The sequence below is a fragment of the Eucyclogobius newberryi genome, unplaced genomic scaffold, assembly GCF_026437365.1.
Source record: "Eucyclogobius newberryi isolate DKJ021-1_F unplaced genomic scaffold, fEucNew1.0.hap1 SCAF_14, whole genome shotgun sequence".
Taxonomy (NCBI): Eukaryota; Metazoa; Chordata; class Actinopteri; order Gobiiformes; family Gobiidae; genus Eucyclogobius; species Eucyclogobius newberryi.
In genome coordinates, this window is record NW_027315768.1 from 29140699 (window position 1) to 29160268 (window position 19570).

At 40.8% G+C, this 19570-nt stretch overlaps 1 protein-coding gene across 2 annotated transcripts in view; it reads right to left on the reverse strand.

Moving 5' to 3' along the window:
• Positions 1–19570, reverse strand: part of LOC140359937 (neuropilin-2-like) — a 185515-nt gene that overhangs the window by 48355 nt on the left and 117590 nt on the right. For both annotated transcript variants that reach the window (XM_072445188.1, XM_072445189.1), the window contains exon 11: positions 19121–19265. In XM_072445188.1, coding sequence (XP_072301289.1) covers positions 19121–19265 — 145 coding nt within the window. The remainder of the gene's footprint in view (positions 1–19120; positions 19266–19570) is intronic.

The following is a 19570-nucleotide window of genomic DNA, read 5'->3' on the forward strand; positions in this document are numbered from 1 at the left end:
GTGTGGAACTGCGGTGATTTACTGCTAATGTGTTCTGTCTCGATGTTTTCATGGCTCACGCGGCAGATGATATTTAACCTATGGACCTTTCGCTAATGGCTAAAAGTTTGGAGAAAGAGCGCAGAACATTACAGAAGCGTTATTGAGTTCATATCATTATTTACCACATAACTACTGTAAACTTTACATTTTTTATGCTGTGTACAAAGGTCTATTCTACTACTATTTTATCTAATTCATCAAAAACTTCCATGTGCTGATTGGCTCTGTGCGTAAAAGCAGTTGGCTAAGCTAACCGTTTCTCACAGCTAATGCTAACTTTGATCAAAATGTAAAATATAAAATACACAATTACATTTTAAGTAAAGAATGTAGTTTTTATGTGACGACTATTTCAGTCTGTTGTTTTAATTTGATTTAGTTTAACATTCTTTTATGCCTTTAACAGTAGAATTAGCGTTAGCATTGAGACACATCCCTTTACAAATACGCGTCCTCAGTGTCCTTTGTGGAAGTATTCACATGTTTGTAAAGTCTAACATGCTGATCTTATAGTATTTATTCATTTAGACTGACAAAAAACCCACAGAGATAGAATTAGACAGGAAGTACTGATGCTAACACAGAGCTAGCTACGTTCTGTTGCTCAGAGCCCATTATTGCAATTGTAAATGTTTGTTTTGGTAAGTAATATAGAGAATTTATAGTGATCTGTTTATTTTATTGCACTATTATCATGAGATGTAGACATATTTTTACAACTGGAAAGTGAATAAAAATGATTTCTGGTCATGGGAAAAGCGCGATATAATCTTACATATAAATGTCAGATTTCCCTTCAAAGCATCGAGAAACAAAGACACTTCATTACAATTATAGTTATTTTTTAATTACCAAAAGATGTCCAAAATTTGCCTTCAAAATCTCTGCTTCTTATCGATCAGCATTGTTTATTTAAAGTAGAGAAACTGAAAAAAAAAGGCCCAAAAACATTGTGAAGCAAAGGTAATGGAGTTCCTTTCAAACCGTCTATAAACAAAGACAAATTCGACACTGTTATTTTTCCCGATTTCATCCCAAAACGCTGTCAAATCTGGTGAAACCACCTCCGACTCCTGCGTCTTATTGATCACCCTTTTCCCGAGCCGTGGAGTATTTAATCTGTACATTTTACGGCCGGTGCGCAGGAAGCCACCGTGAGTGAAAACAGTATCGATCTGCCACAGTATCCGTCGGTCTCTGAGGAGAAGAGGAGATTTGTCAGAGCCTCGCATCGTTCTGCCTTCAAGCGCAGCAGTCCATCACACAGCCATTAGGCCAAAAGGCAATCCCCACTGCACGGCCACGGACCAGCGACTCCTGCTGAGGCCACGTCAGAACTGGGACCAACCGGGGACTAAACCGGGACTAGAAGAGGGCTAAACCAAGTACAAATCACGACGAAACAAGGATTAACCCGGAAACAAAGCTTTTATGACTAAGACTGGATGAAGAAAACAAGAAATGACAAGGAATTGGGACTAAACTGGGACTATACATGGAACTAAACCAGCATGAAACCAATTTTAAATCATCACTAAACCAGGATCAACCCGGAAACAAAGCTTATAAGACTAAAACTGGATGAAGACAACAGTGTGTGACAAGAAGAAACTGGGACCAAACCAAGTCGAAATCATCACTAAACCAGGATCAACCCGGAACAAAACATGTGAATGCAGCCAAAATGTCTAAACCGGGACTAGAACAGGGCTAAACCAAGTCCAAATTAAGACAAAACAAGGCTAAACCCGGATGACTAAAACTGGATGAAGAAAACAAGAAATGACAAGGAGTTGGGACTAAACTGGGACTATACATGGAACTAAACCAGCATGAAACCAATTCTAAACCAGGATCAACCCGGAAACAAACATGTGAATGCAGCCTAAATGTCTAAACCGGGACTAAACCAAGTCTACATCAGGATGAAACATTCCAGGCAAAGCAAGGACTGCTCCTCATCAGAAAAGTTACACTGAGCATTTAACTGGAAAATACATAATACACAAGGCTTTTTTTTTACTCTTGTTTGAAATATTACTTGCATTTTCTGAATAAGATAAGATAACCTTTATTTGTCCCACAATGGGGGAAATCCAGTCTTGCAAAACAGATTAGGCACAGTAAATCATAAAAAACAGATTGTAGAAAAACTCTTATAAAAAAATACTGATAGACTTAAGGTCACAGTATTGCACATGAATATGACAGTATTGCACATGGATATGACAGTATTGCACATGGATATGACAGTATTGCACATGGATATGACAGTATTGCACATGATTAAGTCAGTATTGCACATTATTGTGTCAGTATTGCACATGATTATGTCAGTATTGCACATGAATATGACAGTATTGCACATGATCATGTCAGTATTGCACATGAATATGACAGTATTGCACATGTATATGACAGTATTGCACATGATCATGTCAGTATTGCACATGGATATGACAGTATTGCACATGATTATGTCAGTATTGCACATGTATATGACAGTATTGCACATGATCATGTCAGTATTGCACATGAATATGACAGTATTGCACATGATCATGTCAGTATTGCACATGAATATGACAGTATTGCACATGTATATGACAGTATTGCACATGATCATGTCAGTATTGCACATGGATATGACAGTATTGCACATGATTATGTCAGTATTGCACATGTATATGACAGTATTGCACATGATCATGTCAGTATTGCACATGATTATGTCAGTATTGCACATGGTTATGACAGTATTGCACATAGGTATGACAGTATTGCACATGATTATGCCAGTATTGTACATGGTTATGACAGTATTGCACATGATCATGTCAGTATTGCACATGATTATGACAGTATTGCACATGGTTATGACAGTATTGCACATGATCATGTCAGTATTGCACATGATTATGTCAGTATTGCACATGGTTATGACAGTATTGCACATGATTATGTCAGTATTGCACATGGGTATGACAGTATTGCACATGGGTATGACAGTATTGCACATGATTATGTCAGTATTGCACATGGGTATGACAGTATTGCACATGGTGAAGTCAGTATTGCACATGGTTATGACAGTATTGCACATGATTATGTCAGTATTGCACATGGGTATGACAGTATTGCACATGGGTATGACAGTATTGCACATGATTATGTCAGTATTGCACATGGGTATGACAGTATTGCACTCGGGTATGACAGTATTGCACTCGGGTATGACAGTATTGCACATGGGTATGACAGTATTGCACATGATTGCACATGGATATGAAGCTGAATGACACATATTCGGGGCTAACAGTGTTTGTTGTAGAGAATGAATATGAAGATACAAATTTGCTCTGTTTGAATATATAATTAAACACGGTCAGTGCTCAATAAATGAATAAAGTGGATGGACAGCTTTTCCTCACAAATATACAGAAAGCACACGGATTCTAAGTTATATATTCAGACCGACTTCTCTATTTATGCTTCACGCTTTGGGCAAACTTTGGCGTCGAATCTGCAGTGCATCTGAGGTCAAACAGGCGGCCCCCGGACCCCGCTTTGGGAACCGCCGCACACTCCGGAGCCGGCCACGTCCTGTCGGCAGACGCTTGTCACGTGGTCGTCATTTAGCCCGACACGGTCAGATTTATGCGGCGAGCTCTTTCCATAATTGAGGGACATTTTTCGTCGGCGTTGAGTGCGGAGTCAGCGCGTTTACAAGACGGCTCAGTTCTAGTCCTTATCGAGAGGAGACGGGTGCATTACGTCACCGCTTTGCTCGGGTTTCAGAGCCTTTTAGTCATCGATAACGCCTTTGTAACCAAACCGTGCTTTGCTGTAGTCGCCTGTGACTGGAGTTTAAGGCTAAAATATATATCGGACCATTTGAAAATAGTGGATTAGTCGGTCAAAAGTATAACAAATGTAAACTATTCAATCCAAATATATGTTATACAAAATTGGACCTCATCAAAATGATTATAAGACCTCAGGGTAACATAGAAAGTGCAGTAATTTTGTGATAAAAATAGGAGTAAATTGTCTAAAAAAAAATTTCAAATACAGCATTTTTATCATATTTGTGGTATTGAAATCGTTATCGAGTGTAAAGCCAGTTTCTTAATATTGAAATCGAGATTGTTACATAGTCGTCTTGGAGAGAAATCAATTATCTTATGTTTTATCTTGTGCTTTAAACATAAATAAATGAGACATAGAACCATTGACCATCTGGTTAGAGGGTAAACGTTTGACCCAAAGCATCGCTGCCACCAAAATAAGGAAAAAACATGTGTCAAATCTATTCCTGTAAATTATCTGAGCAATTCCGTGCACATTTAAGCTAAACTAAAACCAAAATGCGCCTTTTAAGAGTCAATAATAAACAAAGGCAAATTCAACACAATCATTTCCGTGATGTATTCATTTTTACCATCGTGAATTTATCACCGTGAATCATTTGAGAAATTATTCTGCACATGTTCAAGCTGCCAAGAGTCAAACGGAGCAGTGAAAAAAAAAAAAAAAAAAAAAAAAAAAAGTGCAGATTTGAATTTTTTTAAAACTCAAAATTCCCACCGATTAACTAATGATCATGCCACATCAAATATTTATCTTTCTCCGCAGCTGGCCTTTTGCGGTTTTAATCATTTTAGTGACCTTTACAGTAGCTTCAGAGGCAGCGAAAGGGGGTGTGGCCGAGTGCGCGGGGGGCTGTGTTTGATGAAACGCCTGGTTAGTGGATTGACATACAGTTATATAGTACAGGAGCCGTGTGTGGTCACTAATTGGGAGGAAGAGAGTGGCGGAGAGAGAGAACAGGGGGAAGAGGGGGGTTAATTGCGGCGGTAAAGGGCAGAAAATGAAAACAGCTTAATGTCAGCAGCTGGGAGCTACTTATGCGATGGTTATAATCTGGTGAATGTGCAGCCATGACGATGCTCGGGGTTACATAATCGTTCTACCGAGTGTAGTAAAGTTGGGAGGGAAAAAAGTTCTTAAAGTTGTGCTGGTGTCATGGTTTAGTCCTGGTTTATTCCTTAAAAAACAACACAAACTTGAATGTTGAGGTTAAAGTCCATATGACACTTTTCAGTAAAACAAAGGAAATCATTATGTGTAAGATTTGACCAAACATTTTGCCTGTTTTTCTCCAATTTGGCAATTTTAGTGACGTTTATAATGTTAATGTCGGATATGGACCAGTATGTCATAGGCAGAGGTAATTGCACAACTGTTACTTAGCAACCAGGTTGTAAACAAGGGCTAAAATACGTTTAAAGCATGTAATAGTTATGATTTGACAAATAATTACACCTGAAAATACACTTATTCTGTAAAATAATAGTTTAAAATGTCATAAAAGGTGGAAGTTTTGGCAAAGTTTTTCTGCATTTTTGATGGAATGGCGATTGATGACATCACAGAGGTATTCTGCTCTACTTCCTGTAATTTCCAACTTATAATTGTCAATTTTTCTTTTGTAAAATTTGCGGGAAGTGCTGAGTTCTAAAATGGAACTCTTCTGTGATGTCATCAATAAGCGACACTTCACGGAAAACGCAGGGACAATTTACACGCAACTGACACAATTTTATGACAGATTAAACAATCATTAAACAAAAAAGATGTTATTAGGCATTATTATTTTTCAAGTCATTACCGTTGTCTGATGTGGATTTTGGCCCTTGTTTGCAATATAGTTGAAGTTGAATTGGTTTAATTCATGAATGACATAAAAACATAAAACCATTATTATAAAACATTAGCATAAAAGGGAATATGGTCACGTATTACATTTATTCAAAGTAATCGTTTAAACTTTTTGGTGGTGGTTTACTGCTGGTCAAGTCCTTCTTAGTCTTGTTTTAGTCCTTCTTAGTCTTGTTTTAGTCCTTTTTAGTCTTGTTTTAGTCCTTCTTAGTCTTGTTTTAGTCCTTCTTAGTCTTGTTTTAGTCATTTTTAGTCTTGTTTTAGTCCTTCTTAGTCTTGTTTTAGTCCTTATTAGTCTTGTTTTAATCATTCTTAGTCTTGTTTTAATCCTTCATAGTCTTGTTTTAGTCCTTCTTAGTCTTGTTTTAGTCCTTATTAGTCTTGTTTTAATCATTCTTAGTCTTGTTTTAATCCTTCATAGTCTTGTTTTAGTCCTTCTTAGTCTTGTTTTAGTCCTTATTAGTCTTGTTTTAGTCCTTCTTAGTCTTGTTTTAGTCCTTCTTAGTCTTGTTTTAATCCTACTTAGTCTTGTTTTAATCCTTCATAGTCTTGTTTTAGTCCTTCTTAGTCTAGTTGTTGTCCTTCTTAGTCTAGTTTTAGTCCTGGGCTTGGGTTTAGCCCTGGTTTAGCCCTGGTTTAGCCCTGGTTTAGCCCTGGTTTAGCCCTGGTTTAGCCCTGGACAATCTTACTTTAGTCCAGAATTCTCGCTGTAAAAGTCAAAGCGCTCGTGTTGTAATCAAAGTAATTGTGTAGAAGAACATGGATTCAGAACACTTCAGACAAAAATGAAAGTTTATTCCTGCCATGCGGCTGCTGCGCGCGCGCTCAGCGTCAAGAATAAAGTGTTTCTGAGTTAAAAAAAACAAGAATTTGCAGCGACCATGAATGAAAAATCAGCGGCGCGCTCTCTCTCGAGCACCAGGATCCAGGTTGGACTCGGCTAATTACCAATCCGCCGCCTGAAAGTGTGCCACGAAAAGGAGTTTGTTTCTGCCGGAAAATCAAAAGCGACCGCTCAATTAGTGCATTGTACGGCGAGTTCTCGTGCGGAGAGCGGATGATGAGAAAAAACAACAACGTGACTTAGCGACGCACTGTAGTTTCGCTCAGACAAAAAGGTGTAAACGTGAAGTCTGGGAGCTGTGTTCAGAAAAGGTTGGAAGTGAATGGCTCATTAGTTCACAGTGGGACAAAGAATACACCTGAGTTTAAGAGGTTCTGGGATATTTGAAAATAATTGGTAAAGGCTAAATTAAATACCCTGAAAAATGCTACAAAATACAACAACATTCAGACAAATTCACTGTTAAATCTACCGTATTTTCTGGACTATAAGTCGCACCAGCCAAAAAATGCAAAATAAAGAAAAAACATATAAGTTGCACTGAGTATGAAATGCGGTTGAAAGTGTGAAAATAACAAATAATATCACATATAAGTCGCTCTGGAGTATAAGTATATAAGTATAAATATAAGTATAAGTTGCACCTCGGTCAAACTATGAAAAAAGGTGCAACTTGTAGTCCGGAAAATACGGTAAATCAGTTTCAAAAGGAAAAGGATAAATTGTAACATATTTCTAGCAGTGTTTTTTTTTTTTTTTTACCAATGTCTAGTGTCATGCGCTCTTTTGGAAATAAATATATATATATTTTTAGACAGAAGTTAACACATCCAACACGATTTTTGCTGAGTTTCAGAGTGTTGCACCGTGTCGTGGAAGGTGACGATAAAAATCTAAATATTCCATCTTTTGAACAGAAAGCTGAAAGAAGAATGACATTTCCTGAGAGCTCGAAGCACTGCGCATTTCAAAACTGTAAAACAAACTGACAAAAAAAACAAAAGCTCTTAAAACAGTAGCGGCCCGAGCGTAGTCCTCACTTTATTATTCACGGCGATTCATTTTTACAAGCGCTTTTCACAGATTTCAGAGGCCAGAGCAATGATTTTTACGGTAATGCTAACAACAACCAGCATGCTAACAACAGATAGCATGCCAACGGCGCACTTCCTTGTTCTGGGACGCCAAAACGCGCTAAAATTAGATGCAGTTGGCACACGGCGGTCTCATTTTGACACAAAGAGCACAAATGTGACTTTATGACGTGAAAAAAAGTAACTAATTTTAACGCTACTCAACTTTATATCATGTTTCTGCCGCGTACAGCCCCACAAGGCCAAACTCACACTTTGCACAAGAACACTAATATTTGCTCAGACTCCCGATGTTTACAGCTGGAGATGAGGCAGACTTTATTACGAGCGGCTGCCACTCCGCACATATTTATACAGATGCAATATCACACAGTTTGTTTTCCCTACGCCGCCTCAGTCACCTTTGAATAAACTATAGAAAAACAACAACTGGCAGCCGGCAATATAAAAAAAAAACAGCTATTAAAACTCGCACGTACTTTCAACTCTAACGTGAGTCATATTTGCTGTTTGTAATGTTCTTTTGTGTTCTTCCATTCACAAACAGGTCAATTTAAAACATTTAAAAAGCTTCATTTAGTCACCAGAACAAAAACGCTCTGTACAGAATTTGATGTTCTTTTTGTCATGAACATTTGGTGTGTTTTTTTTTGTTCTTAAGGACCTGTTTATCGCTGTAGTTTGCAAATACAGCCATTTAAGACTAGTGTTGCCTCAAATCTGTACATGTTGTATTGCATAATTGTGAACTAGTATCATCTTTAGCACAAGTAAAAGCTAAAATAAGATGATTACAAATACAACAGTAATAAAGGGTCATAAATGGCCTGTTTCCAGCATGTAATACACACAAAACTGTCTATGTTTAACACTTTAACACAACACTTTATTTCAGAGCTGTGACTATTAGACAGGAGATTGTGGGGTGTGGAATGGGGGTAAAGAGTGGGGTGAGCCTGAATGGATTTAGCATATGTGCTGCGGCCAAACCCCTGGGCCACTGTGCAGCAGCGGTAGATTAAGTCTTCATAATAGTCGTCTCCACAGAGGGGAATACGAAAGATGCAGAGTGTAACTACAGCCACATGTGAAAGTCATCAGTGCAGGAGGACGAGGGAGGACACACTCTACTCCCTCTCTCCTCCTCCTCCTCCTCCTCCTCCTCCTCCTCCTCCTCCTCCTCCTCCTCCTCCTCCTCCTCCTCCTCCTCTTCCTCTCTCCCCTCGCTCCCTCCCTCCATCTCTCTCTCTCTCTCTCTCCTGTTGGATTTCCTTCTCTTTATTCTGTAAACTTGGGACATGGGAAACACCTCAGATGTTTTGGGCTCTGGTCCCACAGTGGTCCCACAGTGGTCCCAGTGGTCCCACAGTGGTTCCAGTGGTCCCACAGTGGTTCCAGTGGTCCCACAGTGGTCCCACAGTGGTTCCAGTGGTCCCACAGTGGTCCCACAGTGGTCCCACAGTGGTTCCAGTGGTCCCACAGTTGTCCCAGTGGTTCCAGTGGTCCCACAGTGGTCCCAGTGGTCCCACAGTGGTTCCAGTGGTCCCACAGTGGTTCCATTGGTCCCACAGTGGTTCCAGTGGTCCCACAGTGGTCACAGTGGTCCCACAGTGGTTCCAGTGGTCCCACAGTGGTTCCAGTGGTCCCACAGTGGTTCCATTGGTCCCACAGTGGTTCCAGTGGTCCCACAGTGGTTCCAGTGGTCCCACAGTGGTCCCAGTGGTCCCACAGTGGTTCCAGTGGTCCCACAGTGGTTCCATTGGTCCCACAGTGGTTCCAGTGGTCCCACAGTGGTCACAGTGGTCCCACAGTGGTTCCAGTGGTCCCACAGTTGTCCCAGTGGTTCCAGTGGTCCCACAGTGGTCCCAGTGGTCCCACAGTGGTTCCAGTGGTCCCACAGTGGTTCCATTGGTCCCACAGTGGTTCCAGTGGTCCCACAGTGGTCACAGTGGTCCCACAGTGGTTCCAGTGGTCCCAGTAGTCCCACAGTGGTTCCACAGTGTGCATCTCATTGAACTGGTCACAAGGAGAAGCAGAGGTGAGCTCATCCTGGACTGGAGACGTTAGAGAGTCATAAACACAGAACAAAAGTCCTCGGCTGTAAAACTAAACCCATAAAAGAAACATCCTAAATATCCGTTTCTCTGGCTTTGTTGCAAAATTGAAATGACATTGTACAGTTCTGCTGCCTAACGATACAAACGTGGACGAGACAAACGTGGAGTGGACGCAAGTGTTGTCCTGCTGTGATGTGTTTGTGATTTCCACATTTCAGTGCAATAAAGTTGATCTGACCCTGAAGACAGTCAAGATATGTTGACTGAGATGAATACATGATCTGTTGTTTCTTGTTCATTTGCCGTTTCTGTGCTTGAGCTTTATTGCCATTTTCAGGTAAAAAAGATGCGTTTGTACCATATGTAGCATAAACTGTATCGTTAAACCACTGACTTGAGACGAGCTGCTGCTGTGGTTTTAGTTTTATTCCTAAAACAAAAAGCCATCTTGATCCAGTGGAGTTCTCCAACGCATGGACAATCAATGGACAGTCATTTTCTGACTTTAAGCCGCAACTTTTTTCCCACACTTTGAACCCTCCAGTTATTACAATGGTGTGTCTAATTCATAAACTTTTACTGGCAAACTGCCACCAGGGGGAGAGCGTTTGACACACTGTAGAAGAAGACGTCAGAGGACAGTGGTCACTTTATGTTAAGCTTCAAAACGCTGTGTGTTTTAGTACAATCAGACTCATATTCAGAGAGAAGTGAGTCTAATGAGGAAGTGAATCTAGACGAGGCGAAACACAAAGACACACGGTGGTCTGCAGTTTAGAACCTGCCGCGTTGAAATGAGACTTTCTTGGCCCGACCTGATACACGGGTCAAAAGAAAACCCTGCATCAATATCGTAAAAACATATTTCTGTGTAAATATCTCATGGTACAACGTGGGCAACTGTCGCTTATTGTGTATATGTAAAAAAAGGGAGAAAAAAATCTTTGTACATTTCCTTGGTGCGGTTTTTATTCTCGAGCACGAAAATTACGGTAATACCTTTTATTTTTTAGTATATATTTATTTTTTAGAATATAGCATAACAAAAACAACAGAGCAACAACAGCACAATAGAAAAACATAAAAAAACATAATTAAAAAAGCACACAGAAAAACACAAATAAAACACAAGGAACGAGCAGAACCAGGGGGAACATATCAATAAGTAAAGGAATAAAAGTAGAAAATAAGGGAGTGGCATCAAAAAGAAAAAAAGGAAAAGAAGAAGAAGAATTAGGCCATATTATGTCTATTTTCCGTTTGAGACCTGAGGTTCTTTTTTAATCGTGGGAGCGGTTTGAGTCGTCCAGTTTGTGTGTGCGAGGGCCTTCAATTCGACTTACTTATGATTTACGCTTCGGGGCGACATCTTCCCACATTTCCGCCACATTTCTCAATCTCAAAGCCTTATTTACACAACTCTGAGTCGTCACCCCGGCTTTAAATCCAAACAGGTGCTGCGTTTGTGAGGTGTGCGCTCCGCAGATGTTCAGATCCGCTCGGCAAAGAAAAAAAAACGAGAAGAAAAAAACACACACAAAAAAACGAGACGAAAGAAGCAATAGACGTCGGTTCATGGACACGAAATGACACGTGTTCACCGGAGCTAGCGACCATGATCGTTTCTTCAATGAAAAAAACTCGTCGCTTGCGTTTCTGTGTCTGTTTCGGGCGGAGAGCGTGATAATGAGATGCTAAACTACATTATTGTTTCGGCCCTACAAACCCCGACGTGTAATTTTGGATTGCTTCGCCGTGGCTGGGTGCGCAGATTGAGAGGGAATCGCGGCAGGTCAGTGAACCTCGCCGTCAAATATGAAAACAATTCGAAACGCCGGAATGGAAAAGGCTATTTGCGTCGCAGCTACAGTTACGGGGGGGGAAAGAAACAAAAAACACACAAAAACTTTGGCTGAATATGAAGCGCTGTTTAAAAAGTTTTAAGACAAAAACGACGCCATAATTAAATGTAAATGATCGGCGCTGAGTGTGTGCGTGCATATCTTTTTGCTCTCGCATCTGGACAAAATAATCAAAAGCGTCTTTAATCTAGAATAAATTATGTCCAATCGTAGTAAACAGTAAAAAAAGAACATTTGGTTTTATGAAATATAGTCTTAAACGTAGCAGCTTGAGCAGCTTGTAAACATTGTCAATGAAAATACCACAGAGTACAACAATTTAATATTAAAATGACATTAAAAACACATTTGTTTTGCTTCTATACTTTAAAAATATGAATAAATAACTACAGTATTTTCCGGAGTATAAGTTGCACCAGCCAAAAATGCATAATAGAGAAGAAAATAACATATATAAGTTGCACTGGAGTATGAAATGCGGTTGCAAGTGTGAAAATAACAAAAAATATCACATATAAGTTGCTCCGGAGTATAAGTGTAAGTACAAGTATATAAGTATGAATATAAGTAAAAGTCGCACCCCGGCCAAAACTATGAAAAAGGTGCAACTTATAGAAAATACGGTAGATAAGAACTTGATATAATAGACATTTTAATAAACATACGTAACCTAAGACCACAAAATGGAGTTAAAAACAATGTAACTTTTACGATTGTTATTTCACTCCTAAAATAACATCTTGGTTGGTTTAGTTAAAATGGCAGTGGTGTGTGTGTTAAAACTTAAACCATATGATTTGACTTCATTATGTTTTATGACGTGGCGCGGCTCTGTGTCTAACCTTGAATCACAGCCTTATAAACACAATGGCGGTGTTGTGCTGTAAACTGCCTCAGACTGGGTGGTTTGTCGACACTTGGAAATGATGTTAATTATCACCAAATCGAAAACCACGTTTCATTATCGAAGCAACAAAACATTAAGAGAACGACAGTGACAGCTCATCTGAGTAAGGGTAGGTCAAAATGATGTATTACTACTACTACTACTACTACTGCTGCTACTGCTACTGCTACTGCTACTGCTACTACTGCTACAATTACAACTATTGCTACTATTGCTACAATTGTTAATACTACTGCAGCTACTACTGCAACTGCGTATAATTATTGCTACTACAACTACAGCTACTACTGCTTCTACTGCTACTGCTACTACTACTGCTACTACTGCTACTACTGCTGCTACTACTACTACTACCGCTACTACTGCTACTACTACTACTACTACTACTACTACTACTACTACTACTACTACTACTACTGCTACCGCTACCGCTACTGCTACTGCTACCTGCTACTACTACTGCTACTACTACTACTACTACTGCTACCGCTACCGCTACTGCTACTGCTACCTGCTACTACTACTGCTACTACTACTACTACTACTACTACTACTACTACTACTACTACTACTACTACTACTACTACTACTACTACTACTACTACTGCTACTACTACTACTACTGCTGCTACTGCTACTGCTACTGCTACTGCTACAACTACTACTACTACTGCTACTACTACTACTACTACTGCTACTACTACTGCTACTGCTACTACTACACCTACTACTACTGCTATTACTACTACTACTACTACTACTACCACCACAACTACAACTACAACAACTATTCCTACTTCAACTACAACTACAGCTACAGCTACAGCTACCACCGCAACTACTACGGTACTCCTACTGCTACTACTACAACTACTCCAACTCTACAGCGTCGACTGGTGCCAGTGTTGCAACGATAACTTCATTCCCGTGTTTGTTAATGGGCCTCTGCAGTTTTGTGCTGAAGTATTTGTTGAGAGATTGTGGTAAACAGACAGAGACGCATCAATCTTTCATGGCGATATTTTATTCATCCACTCGTGTTTTTAAGTGAAAGTAGAAAACCTCGCAGGGCGTAGCCTCCAGTGTGTCCGAGAGGTACTTTAAGATACGCACTTGTCGGACATATTTGCACAGCGCGTATTTGTGTACTTTTGTGTGCTTTCCGCGTACTGCAGTGTGTGTGAACAGCTGTGTGCGGTGGACTGTGGCCGCTGAATATTTTATCTCTCGTCGCGAACACAAATATGCACAAAGGAAACGGAGTCTATTCTCTACTGGATTTCCTGTTTTATATTTGTGTTTATGAGGCTTGAAAACAACGCAAGAGACACAGCTTTTGCAAACACTTTTACAGAATTATATGGAGTGTGTACAATGGATTTGGAATCATAAAGACGTCAGCTGATTAGCATGAAAGGGTAATAGGAATGAGGTTATCGGGAAAGTATTTGTGTTGGCATTATGTTCCAGACAAGTGCATTGACCAGGGGTAAAATGAAACAATATCCACCATGAGGAAATAGAAAATAACAACAAAGGAAAGGCAAAAAGATGAGTAGCATTTGGGGGGATTCCGAGGCTTTAGGGCAATTTACTGTTTTAGAATTCAGTGTTTTAATCTATTTTAGTGATAAACTTTAGTAATACACATATTTTTCCATTCCCTTTTCCCCTCCACTTATAATTAATTATAAGTTAAAAATCAAATAAAACTCTTTATATACCATATAAACAAATAATATACCCAAATCTGAATTGTTGTTGGATCTGATCTATATTGAATAATGTGATTTAGAATGACATTAGGAAATTAGGAAATGTGAAAAGTTAAAGATCCACAATGTAACATTTCTGGTAATATCGTATACCGTATTTTCCGGACTATAAGTCGCACCAGCCAAAAAATGCATAATAAAGAAGAAAAAAACATATGTAAGTTGCACTGGAGTATGAAATGCGGTGTGAAAAGGACAAATAATATCACATAAGTCACTCCGGAATAAAGTATAAGTACATAAGTATAAACATAAGTATAAGTCGCACCGGCCAAAACTATGAATAAAGCGACTTATAGTCCGGAAAATACGGTAATTCAGCCCAGTGGCATCAGCTGCTTTTCTTTATGAAGGTATGAAGTTTAGTACTCTGATTGGACCATGTAAAAGAATATGTAAGATAATGCAACTCGATGTAAAAATATTCAGAATGTAGTGCTCTGATTGTAACATGTAAAAGAATATGACATTTAGTATTCCCCAACCAAACACATAATCAAAGTACTCTTTCCATATTTTTTTCCCGGAGGACGCCGGTAAAACAGCTTCCTCTTCAGGCAAAACTCAAAGCATCAGCAGTAGCGCTCTAAATCACCTAATGTTCACCAATTACCAACCAGACAAAGCCTAATCTAGCAGAGCAGCTCGCCCTGGGCCGCGGCGGCTGCAGTGTCTGTGTGCGGCGGCTGCAGTGTCTGTGTGCGGCGGCGCGGACCAGGCCAGATGTCAGCGCGGTCACGTCAAGTGGCAATGAACTAAACTAATGCAGTGATTACAACCGGGAGGCACACATCTGGAGCGCAGACAAGACCACAGGGGAGAGCGCGTGTGGGTGGGTGGGTGGGTGGTGGGGGTCCGTGCTGGTCCCGGGGAGAGAGACGAGGGGCCGGAGGCGAGTGGAACGACCCGAGAGCGACAGACGAGATAGCGGCTTAATGTAATCTCGACAACAGGCCACTCCTGGAAAGTGTTTTGGGCCGTTTAAGCGCCAAGTGATTAGCCTGATTCAAAATACTGACTTCTATGACTTATGGTTTAGATTCTTCGGGCCCAAGGCTTTATTTGACAGTTACAGCGTGGAATGGGGTGAGAGGGGGCGTATAGGCATTTGGCAAACGATCGACGGCTGGAATCAAACCCATGATGCTGTCGAAGCAACGCCTTGAACCACTGCACCACTGGCGATCGCATAATACGGCGTTTCTGACAGTTATTCTATTCAAGTTGATCATTTTTCTAGAATCATTTTATTTGAAATGTTGTATTTATTACAATATGTGTTTAAAGCAGCACTAAGCAACATTTTCTCCTTATTTAGGATCTCTGTAAGTTACTGTGATGGTTAAATATGTCTTTTTAGGGACGTTTTGAGTGTCTGTCGTCGCCCCCTGCTGTCTCTGAGCGGGAAACCAGCCTTGCATCATCTGCTGACATTGACCCGAAGACAACTCTCCTGAGAAACCCTGGCTCTTTTTTATGTTTGGCAACGTTAAATGTGTTTTGTATGTGACTCGACTGTCTAATAATGATAAAGAAAAGCTTTTACATCTATTTTCTGACCATGTGTCGTCACAAGGGAGCAGCAGGGGGCGCTCTTTCACCAAAGTTACTGAGTTCTGCTTTAAATCATTCCCTTTCAATGTGGTTTATATCCCAATTTCCCCCCTAAAACAGTTCTGCCAAACCTGTCCCAAAGCCTTGACCTCGACCCGATCTTAAAAATAAACATTTACTAGCGCAGCCACCAGTGCAAAGTGGCTGTTGGCGCGACTGGGTTGGAAAAGAAAGTCTTGTTACAATCACATCCCACTATAAACACAAATAACACATTTTCAGAGGTTTCACTTCGTTTAACTTGAGTTTAGCACGAAGCCCTTCCAAGCTGTAAACAGGTGGTTAGGACGCTTTTCCAACCACAACGTGCATTAGCTGAGTGCAGGACTTATTTAGATTCAACTATAAGGGTTTATATGGGACAACAGCTGAAAGGAGAATGTTTAGAAGAAGTTATCTTAAGATTTGGCAGTGAATTATGAGTCAAATCTCATCTTTTTACCAACAAATACACAATTTCCAAGTACTTTCCTCTATGAAATATTGAGGTTGTCCTGTGAGTGCCTTCGGTAGTTCTGTCGAGCGTTCGCCAGTTTCACCGCTTTTGTCGACTAATCAACGAGCATTTTCTCAGTCGACCGAGAATGAGTCCAGGTTTAAACCGGTCGGTCCGAGGCAAACTGAACGCTGACTTCTGTGGAACCGACAGGAGGTTCCGCTCGCTCTGCTCTTTCCCTTCTCTCTCTCTCGTCATGAGCTGCCTTGACACTTCAGGGCTACAACCTCAAGGTCCCTCGCACACTCGCACACTCACACACTCGCGCGCACACACGCACACGCACACACACACACACTTGCTCGCACACATAGATGGTGACGTCGTCTAGCCTTCTGCCTTCTGCCCACTGGGATCTGGTCCTCTCACCCGTCACTACGACTCCCCGTCTTCACCTGTCAGACCTCACAACCTGCACAAAGCCTCAGAAAGAGCGCCGCGCAGATCCACGTTAGCTTGTTCAAACGCTCAGATAGCGTTAGCCTAGATCTTCTACTGCATAAACTAAATCATCTTGATCGCCAAAATGTCTAATCACGGTCTAGGTAAATTAAAATGGCTGGAATTCTGGACATTCATCTCAACTTCAATAACTTTGATGAGTTAAAATGCATTTACTTGACGGAGCTCGATTATTCCACTTGTTTAAAGGTGTTTCTGACTTGTTCAAATACATTTCCACTTATTTCAAGCTGAACTATTTGTCAATGAAGTAAGATCTTTTCACTTAACTCAAGGGCAAATGTGTTTTCTTATTTAGAGCTGAACTATCTCATCAGAAATGTCGTGAAACCAGTGAAAACCAGTCACATATTTAATCTGATCTGGTCAAAACTATGTATTATTCTGAAAAGCCAGGATTGACATAACATTTTTTGCCACTTCCAAAGACATATAACCAGTGAATACAAGGGATAGCTAACTTTTTGATCGCAGAAAAACACAATAGCTTTCGAAAACATTGCTATACAAATTGCAATTGGCGAAAGATCTCTTCATATATGTTTTTTTTTGCACTCTACAGAATTTAACACACTCAATCCAAACTCATTACTTATTTGCACGATTGCACGATTACCATAAACACCATAAACACCTCCATCTCGGCCACCGAAACTCACATCTATTCCCCGAGATATTTCCGGGCGTGCTTGTAAAAGTCATAAATTATCATCCTTTCTTCGCTCGCGGGCTCAGCCATATTTGCACAACATCGGAGGTGCACAGCTGGCCACTATTACGGCTCGTCCCGTGACCTAGACATGGTAATCCTGTTCCAGACGAGCCAACGCTGCCCCCCTATAGAGAATTAACTCTTGCACAACCGCGAGCCGCTATAGGAACGCCCCAGCGTGAAAACAATAAAGGCATAAGCTCCCACTAACGGCGCATTAACGGCGTTGCACTGTAATCACGCCGGTGGGTGGATTTATGGTCCGCGCTAAATCGATGGGACGCGGACGAAAGCGATGGGTCTGTTGTGACTGCTGATGACACATGTCCATTACGCAATTGTGTTTGGACTCGAGAAGTGGGTAAAGGTGCACTGTCCTTCTTCCGTTCTTCTCCATGGAGATGTTGTTGCTATGCAGAGTGTTATTAACGTTGGCATTAGATGTGTTTAGCTTGTATTCACTCGATTGCAAGTGTTTTTCTTGCGTCTCCGCGGCGGTGGATGAGTTCAACGCCATACTATGCTGTGGAATGTATTTCTTTGCTTTTTTGGTCTGTGGAGTGACTGTTTTTAGCTTAAATTGACTTCATACGGCCAAATTTGGAAGCTAAAGTAGTTTCTTTGCTGTTGCAGAGCTTGTTTCCTAATGGCAGGGGGTGATAAAGGCCACTTCAACTCGCAACGCAGCAATTTCCTAAACAAACTGACTCAGAAGCATCTTGTATGATCACAAAGTCTGTATCAATGATAAATATTAACCTGGCTGCAGTGTTTCTGTTGTTTATCCGTTTGTATTGTCGTTTATCTTTATATTTCTTCTATATTTCTGTAGCAGCTCTGAGTAGTAGCAGTTTTGAGCTCTTACATGTGAACGTTTCCTCTGCACAACCTCTATAACATCTCCATGGAGACAAGTGGGTAACAGAGTAGAAATAATGAGTTCTCTGTGACACTTTACAATAAGGTTCCTTAGAAACTACTTATAAGGCATTAATTAGCACTAGCTATTTGAGTATAAGACAATTACTAGCATTTGTACATGGCTTTTAATACATTATACATGTTAATATGAGACGAAATATGCTTATTAAACTGTTTTCAATAAAATAATAAGTGATACATGCTTGTAAATGCCTTATGAAGTGCTTATTAACAAGTAACTAGTGTTTATTAACGCCTTATAAATTTTCCAAATGAACCTTATTTTAAAGCGTTACAGAGTTCATAAATTACAGCAAATCAAAGGACAACAGATCAATTGCAAGTACTTTTTGTCCAAGTCCCAAGCCTGGATTAAAAGAGAAGGAAGGGCATCAGGTGTAAAACAGCACTGGGAGTGAACGAGTAACGCATGGAATGGCAAGGAAACCATTGTCCTCATTCCCATTGACGGTTCACAAGAAACCAAACAAGCTCACAAAGTATGAAGTACTTTGTGTACACAGTATTGACATTCTGCGAGCGGTCGAACGGCAGTAAAAGTATCCGTTTACTGTCCGGCTCTGCGCGTGTCGTCGTGCGGTCGCTCCCTTACCCGGCAGGTCGCAGCCCAGCACCTCCATCCTCATGCCGATCCCAGCGGGAGACCAGCGCTCGGGAAACACCCGCACGAACTGGGCCAGGATCTCGTCGAAGCGGCGCACCTCCGGGGTGTCGTAGTGGCCGTTCCCCTCGAAAATCTGCAGAGAAACACACGCCAAGACGGGCGGGAAATGATGTGAGCGCAAACGGGCCGTGAACCGTGGCGCAGAATGATAATTTAGCGTCTTTGTGTTTTGGCATAACACAAAAAGGGGAAAGGGGGTTCGACTCAAACGTCCCCCCCGTGAGCGCTGGACGTCCCACGGCTGGACATTCCTAGCGTCGCCTCGAGCGTGTAAGCTTTAACGTTCGTCGGAAAGTTTGGTTCTGACTGTAACGCTCATTTAAGTTGTTTTGAAGGCACTAGCTGAAGAGATGTAATGACCTGGTTGACATGTGCGGG